This window comes from Montipora capricornis, chromosome 2, assembly GCF_036669925.1.
Source record: "Montipora capricornis isolate CH-2021 chromosome 2, ASM3666992v2, whole genome shotgun sequence".
Lineage (NCBI taxonomy): Eukaryota > Metazoa > Cnidaria > Anthozoa > Scleractinia > Acroporidae > Montipora > Montipora capricornis.
In genome coordinates, this window is record NC_090884.1 from 9,664,757 (window position 1) to 9,672,256 (window position 7,500).

Below are 7,500 nucleotides of genomic sequence, written 5' to 3' on the forward strand. Positions count from 1 at the left end.
AATAGTTTTCAATCTCCCCAATTGAAATCCATTTTAATTTTTTTTAATTTGCTGTTTTATTGAAACCTTCCTTCAGTGTTGTAAGTAATATTATTTTTCTGTTTCACTTCATGTGGTTGCCAGTTCCCAGTCACTGAATTTGACACAGTCCCTTTAATGAAAGTGAGAAAATGAAACAGCTGGTTAGTAGTAGCTTTTCCTGTTGAGCAAAAAGCAGTGGGTGATACCAGTAATTGTTTTGATTTTACAGGCAGCACTGCATTTGGGTGGATGACGCTACAGGGCAAAAAATCCGAAGGGACAGATCTGCACAGCAAGACTGCTGTAACTATTGGGATAAGTCGAGATCATGCAAAGGTCTGTGAGATGAGCTGTGAAAGAAGTACTTGACTGGTTGGATCTTCCTTGCAAAAAAAGAACATCATCTGCCTTTTTTTTTGTGATAATTTTGCTTAATTTGAATTTCTGCTTCCAAGAGAACACTAGTTTACACATGTTAGGTAACCTGCAAGTGCCCCTCTGCTTTTCAAGTAACATATTATAGTCTTTTATTTAAAATGTAATATAAATAGAATTGGCAAAAATTTCACGAACTCATTAATACTTCATGAGCCTATGAGCCTATCAAAACGTCGCATGCATGAGCTTTAAACCCAATAAAACACTCCGCATTAGAATCTTTTATATAAAGAATAGTGATGAGGCCTGGCTTGTATTTCTTGTATGCTAATATCTTCCCCTCACATTTTTAACCTTTGCTTGGACTACCGAGGGACACCTTTTTTTTGTGGACTGCTTTTGAAGCTGTTCAAAAAACTCGCAGCACATGTTTTATTGGGTCTAAAAACACTGCTGCACACTTTTTGAAACAAATACATAAAATACAAACAAGAACCCACTCCCTGTTTGGACAAAATATAGGTTGACCAGAGACCCACATTCTGTTTTACTAAGTTAAACAAAAGCTACTGTTTTCTGTCAACTTGAAATTTTATTTGTTGCTCAAGGTTTTTGAATTAGCTGTTGCAGGCTTTTGCGTGTATTGATAAGAAAATAATTTATAACATTTATCTCCACAGATTTTCAATTATGGCCGTATTTACGGAGCAGGGCAGAAATTTGCAGAGAAATTGCTTTTGCAATTCAACCACCGACTAACAGGGGATGAAGCTCGAGAGAAATCTGAAACTCTATATGCCAACACCAAGGGGGTGGCCAAGTATAAATATGACTCTTTTTGTCTTATGTTATTTCAGTCGCCTTTCAGACTCACTGTTTAGTCTACCTACAATCCAAGACAAAAGTAGCCGAGACCAATCTCACTCAAGTTTCTCCCTTTTAGGCAATAACTACAATAAAAGCACTAAAAAATCCCCCCTCCACCTTCCCCACCCAAAGCAATGTTGTTTATGGAGAAGCACGACATTGTTTAGGGGGGAAAGGGGGGTTCCTAACTAGAAGATTTATTTCAATGAAATTAATAATGTTATTATGAGAAATAGAATCTAAGTGTCTCAACAATTTTGTTCAGGATTGTAGCTCCTTAAGATTTTTTCCATGCCAACTATTTCATCTAAGACAGTTAAGAAGCCCTCCACTGCCCTCTGTTGTTGGACAACCTCTTTGGTATTTAATTTAGTCAAAATTGACCACTCCCCATAGGGGCTTTTCAGAACCAATAAGTGGCTCATGACTGTGGGCGAAAAGCATGCGTAAGGCACCTCTGGCAGCCGCTATACAGTCCATATCTGATGTTCAAGCACAGCACCACAGCCAGATGTAATTATCTGTCTGTCGATTTTGATTAGGGAGGAAAACCGGAGTGCTTGGAGAAAACTCCTTGAGTCAGGTTGACATCAGCTTAGTTTACATACTATTACAGAGGTGGGAAGCATGGTTCATGACCAATGCGTCAGTTTGACTCTCTTTGAGGGATCATGACAAGAGAAGTTGTCTGTTTGGGTGTTTTAGTGTGGATAACATTTACAGAAATGCTTAAAGTGCGACTATGACCAAAAAACCAATTCTTATTTTTTTCTTTGGATTTCAAAACTATGTTAATAACTTAACACTAAGGGACTGTTTATTTTAACTGCAATTTTCCTATTTAATGGGGTCTGCCATTACTAACTTTAAAATCTTGAGATAGCTGGATCAAGGAGAAAATGACATCAAATTAAGACTCACTAGTTTAAGGATGCAATGTGTTTGTACGTGTCTGAATCAATATGCAGCACAAGAGTTTCGGCAGGCTGTCAGAATTTTTAAACTTGTGTTTTGCATATACAATATGCTGCATTTACAAGCTCAAATTTTAAGCCAGTAAGTAAAATAACTTTTCCCTACATCCAACCCTCTGAGCTCCAGTCGGCCAGTTTTGAACATGAGTAATGGTGAACTGTGAAATCCAAATCTTACCCTCAAAGTAAACAGCCTCTGGATAAAAATCAAAACTCAAATTGTTTTGCCAGTCAGGTGTTAAGCAATCACACTTTCAAAATCTGAAGAAGAAAGGGAAGTGATTTTTTTTAATCATAGTAGCATTATCATGGGGCCATCTCTTGGTTAGCACGTCCGTTGTCAATTGGGAAGGAATCAAAAGAGCTGAAATAAATTAACCTTGTGGATTTTTCACTTTGAGAAGACTCAGTCAACACAAAGCAAAGATGAGGATATGGATGAGTTAGAACAAAACTTAATTTTACAGGTTTCTTCTCACTGATTATGGCAAAGCAATGGCAGAGAAATTTGGCTTCACCGGAGACATAGATGAAAATGGATGTGTTGTTGGCAAAGTTTATTACCAGCTGCTGCGGAAAACTTCTCGAAAAGGACGGTGAGAACTTGGGAAAAGGCTCAACATCTAAATGATTAACCTAGTTATGGTTGGTATTTATAAGTGACTACTTTATAATTTACAGAAAGTTCAGATTTTTGGTTGCGTTACACTGTATCCAACTTAATTTTGGAGTATCTACTTTAGCCAAAACTATTGATGAATTGAAAATATAGTATGCCAGCAAAGATTGAAATCCAATGAAGATGAAAAAAACCGAAAAAAAAAATAAAAAGGAAGGATAGGAAATAGAAACTTGTCCAGCAAAAGTTACCATTCAGGCCTTAAGAATAGCATGCCATTTTACGGTTGTTTGGTCAGTGACCTAGCCTATGAATGGCTGTGAGGCTGCTGGGGACCTTGTATTGATACAGCCCCCACTGCTTTTATTTGTAAATTGTAAACATTGTTGTAATTCTAACTAGTCTACATTAACTTTGGAAAAGCACAATAGTTTGTATTAAAACAGGGTCACCGGCAGCCTCGCTTCCGTTCTTAGCCACGTAACTTAGCTTCAACTGTAAAATGGTCCATTGTCCTGATTGTGTTATCTTGAACATTGTAGCTCCACTGCAAATAGCATTGACAGCGGACGAAGATGGTGTGGAGGAAGGTATTATGGCATCTTAATCATGGATTAAAGTGGTTTTAAGCAACAGACCAAATCCATTTTTATTTTACCTGAAGAAGAGCAGAACAGAATAATTTATTGATTTTTGAGTAGAAACTATTTCCTTCTTAAGATGCGGCCCAGTAAAGGTGAGGGCACTGGAAACTATGCAAAGCCCAAAGAAGTCAAACCACCAAACTGCGAACTGGAGGAGTCATACGCCAAGGAAAGCTTAGGCTGTGGCATCTTGAAATGACAATGTGACCAGTTAGATGATACAACCACCACAAATTGCCAGAAAGGGCTCTGTTAGATTGCATTCCATAAAACACCCCTCCCCCATTTTACTTTCTGGATATAACATCAAAATAGAACTGACAATATAACTGAGCGAAATAATAAAAGATGTACCAGTACTCAAAGGAAGGACAAGAAAGTCCTTTTTGCAAGAAGAGGCTTTATCCTTCGTTTGATGATGGTCATTATATTGTTATCAGTCATGTTATTACAGTGGAACCCCGTTAATAGGGTCATCAACAGGCCTAAACAAATTGGCCGTATTACTGGGGTAGGATGAAATTCATGACTAAAGGGCCGTGATGACATGTATCGCATTTGCACTTCCAGAACAACTTTTCTCTTTAATAAACAACAGGCCTTGGTTATTCAACGCTATCCACCAGATAAACACTAGCAAAACCAATTGAGTTATCCAGTGGATAGCGCTAGGGCATGTAGTTCCCGGTGTTGTGGTCTGGTCTTTCTGGGCTGGATAGGGTAGGGTGGAGCACCTTGCATAGGACCTCGAGTCCTGTTCGTGCTCCTTCCCTCTGGGCAGGTTTGCCCAGTAGAAGAGACAAACCAGATGTCTCGTAAAACCAAACCCACTCTTCGAACAACTGGTGCCAGGAATGTACGTACAGTAATTGTATAAAATACTTGAAACTTCGCTCAGTAGGTAAAACACTTAAAATTGTTAAGTATACTGTACGTTGTGAGCCTAAAATCAAAACAAGAACAGGCCCAGCTTACTATGCTTCTAAAAACGGAATTACCTAACTGAAAGACTTTACTATCAATCGTACTTTTGATGAAAGTACGATGACTTAATCCCTTCGCAATTTGCCTTACTGGATGTTACAGTAGTGTCAAGATCATGTTTGTAATGAAAATAGGTAGGAGTGTTGCTGACAGTACTTTGTAAAGTAAATCGGCAGTTCGATTACCATGGTAAATTACAAAAGTCAATGAAATTGACATGTAACAGGCATTTTGGTTTTCTAAATTTAGCATGAGTGGCCGTATTAACAGGGTGAAGTTATAGAGGTTTCTACTGTTTGGGATTTAAAATTGTGGCCTTGGCCGTATTAATGGGTGCCCACATTAACAATGGTTTTCTATAAGAGAATGTATGGCCATTTTGCCGGGCCAACAAAAAAGTGGCCGCAATAACAAGCTGGCCGTATTGTCGAGGTGGCCGTAGGCGGTGCTCCACTGTATTACGTTCCTGAGTATTAGATAACTCTTCCCAATTGGTCTTTATTTGTAGCGAGTCTCAAATGTTTAACAAGCTGGAAAGCATTGCGCAGTCTGAGGAACCAAGGACACCAGTGCTGGGCTGCAGAATAAGCAGATCACTTGAACCATCAGCTGTGGGCAGCCAGGTGAGAGAAAATCACACCAAAAAACTTATAGTTAACATTGGATGATGAATAAGATAACTGACACATAGCCAGAAATTCCGAACCGCGCGTGCGCAATAGAGCGTTAGACTTAAAATTTTAACGGTAATTTAAACTTGCTGAAGAATAGAAAGGACTATATGGGATTCAAATAAAAACAGTTTTTAGCAACCGCACGCCGGACGCAACACAACCATCCCAATGCCAGATCGAAAATTACTTATAAGTACCTTCAATGGAGCAATGATGGCACAGTTGGTTAGTGCGCGGCCTTGGTGCAAGAGGTCCTTATTCCCGGATCTCGCATCCTTGTTTCGACTTCTTTCCTTTCCGTGTAGCTAAGTAGCTTTAAATACCCGTAAAACGGAGCACTGATGGAGAGGGGGGAGTAAAATGAGCGCACCGTCGACCTCAGGTTTGTCAGTTGAATTACTGTTACGAGTTATCGACGTTAAATATGGTTGCTTTACTTTACTTTACTTTACTTTAATGCATAATTACTTTGTTTTTGTAAATCAAACACTCGTTGCGGTTTTCTCGGTGTTACAAGCACTGTTTTATTTCGAGTCAATGCCCTTTAGAACACACAAAATGGCACCTACCTTCGTAAATGCAAGTTTCCCCAACTCCAGTAATCTGGAATCCTTTCCTCGTATCGATCCATCCCAATCAAATTTTTGAAGTTCAAAGATGTCATTTCACATGCAAGAGAAGAGGACTTCGAACACCTTGAAAACATTTCGGCTTTCTTGTCATACTTTCAGCAACTATGAACGCATCCACAAACAGAAATCTTACTTGAATCGCGCGGAAGAATTAATTTTGATTGCTTCTTCTTTGCACTGAATGCTATGCAAAATAAAGCACGATCGCCATTTTGATAATATCGGCAGACGACAAATAAAAGACTGGTAACTATGGGTTGTGATTACGAGGCTGGAGGCTCGGTAACACAGACTATTTAGGGAGGGAATTTTAAATTTTTTCCCTTTAAATTTAAAATTCGCGCGAATCAGTTAAGGAAAAGATGTCTGATCCCTACCCAGTCCGTGATCCTCTCATTCATATTTGCGATCCACCAGAACGTCAGTTAAAATATGTGTCAAAACAACGTGAAGGAGGTAATGAGGTTGTGCTCTGGCTTGCAATTAAGAATGCTGCACTAATACAGTGGCATAAATTGAAAATGGCAACACCAGGCATTGCTTATATTGACATGTTAAATGGAGTTATTCCTGGCCGTGCATTTAAGATCAATCGGGAGAGTGAACGAATTGAAGGCCGACTTTCAAATCGTTGTTCTGCTGCTTCAATCACAAATCAGACTTTAAACAGAAAAGGGAATCATAAAAACAGAAAAGAGCATGACCAAAAATTGTGTAGGCTGGCTGTTTTGAAAAATGAGGTGATCTCAGTAGAGAAGTGGGAAGCAGACCTACCTTCCATTCAGTCAAAACTTGAAAAAGCAGAAGAAGAAATCTGTAACTGGAGAAGAAAATATGAAAATCTGGAGAAAGAAAAGGAGAAACTGGTTGAGGAAATGCTGTCAGAGATTGAAAAGGATTATGCCAAAGAAAAGGAAAGAACAAGAGAACTGTCCAGTGAGAATCAACAGTTAAATAAGTACATTGACATTTTAGAGAATGAAAACCTGGGAATTCACAGAGGAGGTGGAATTCCAGACCTCAAAACCAAACAAGCTCAAAACAGAAAATTAAAACAGTTAAAGACTCGAGCACAGAGGGCACTGCATTTTGTTGAAATATTTGGCCTGGATTTGCAGCTTTTGAAACTTAAAGACCCCAACAGTACTAACAGCTTTTCTATAGACTTTGCTACAAAAAAGTGTTTTCCCAGTGCACAGCAGGTAGGTGGTAGTGTGGCATCCCCAAAGTCAAACTATGAAAAACTACATCCCGATGAGAAAAACACAGTGGAGACCATACTCTTTTTAATGGATAAATTTGGAGTTGGGGATGAATTTATCCACGAGCTCTCAATGGCTGTTGATGATTTCCCTGTAAAATCATATTTAATAAAACAGTGTCGATCTGACCTAAATAAACAGGTTAAAATTTCTACCACGCCTGGTTTGGCACCTGGAGCTCAGTATTCTTTTAAAGAGTTGCTGACTGACAAAGTAAGAGACATGGTAAGTATTCATTACTGGATTGGTATTTTAATAATCAGGGTCATAAATTATTGATGTCATTCAGCTATTGTAACAAACTAAATCAGATTGGGTTCTTGTGGTTGTAACATTTACTTTACCCCAAGGCAAATACAAGAAAAGGCTGAGAAAACTCATACTAAATTTCTAGCCTCAATAATAATTGATGAAATTGATTGGTCCCTTTGGATTTGAGGAACAA

The 7,500-nt window shown here is 38.7% G+C and overlaps 2 protein-coding genes and 1 long non-coding RNA gene across 3 annotated transcripts in view; 2 read left to right on the forward strand and 1 right to left on the reverse strand.

The window, feature by feature from the left end:
• Positions 1-7,500, forward strand: part of LOC138038744 (DNA polymerase subunit gamma-1-like) — a 38,420-nt gene that overhangs the window by 16,726 nt on the left and 14,194 nt on the right. The window contains exons 13-17 of the mRNA XM_068884780.1: positions 251-357; positions 1,080-1,219; positions 2,708-2,836; positions 3,402-3,449; positions 4,996-5,110. Of these exons, the coding sequence (XP_068740881.1) occupies positions 251-357; positions 1,080-1,219; positions 2,708-2,836; positions 3,402-3,449; positions 4,996-5,110 (539 nt within the window). The remainder of the gene's footprint in view (positions 1-250; positions 358-1,079; positions 1,220-2,707; positions 2,837-3,401; positions 3,450-4,995; positions 5,111-7,500) is intronic.
• The window catches only part of LOC138038779 (uncharacterized), a 10,107-nt gene continuing 5,996 nt past the window's right edge, over positions 3,390-7,500 (reverse strand). The window contains exon 4 of the long non-coding RNA XR_011130298.1: positions 3,390-3,517. This is a non-coding gene — a long non-coding RNA (uncharacterized lncRNA). The remainder of the gene's footprint in view (positions 3,518-7,500) is intronic.
• On the forward strand, positions 5,921-7,416 carry LOC138038753 (uncharacterized). The gene has a single exon (XM_068884795.1). It carries the CDS (start codon positions 6,156-6,158, stop codon positions 7,332-7,334), a length of 1,179 nt encoding a protein of 392 aa, XP_068740896.1. The 5' UTR covers positions 5,921-6,155; the 3' UTR covers positions 7,335-7,416.

What these genes read in the sequence shown, in the direction of transcription:
- LOC138038753 (XM_068884795.1), top strand. Translation starts at nt 6,156, where the DNA reads ATGTCTGATCCCTACCCAGTCCGTGATCCTCTCATTCATATTTGCGAT.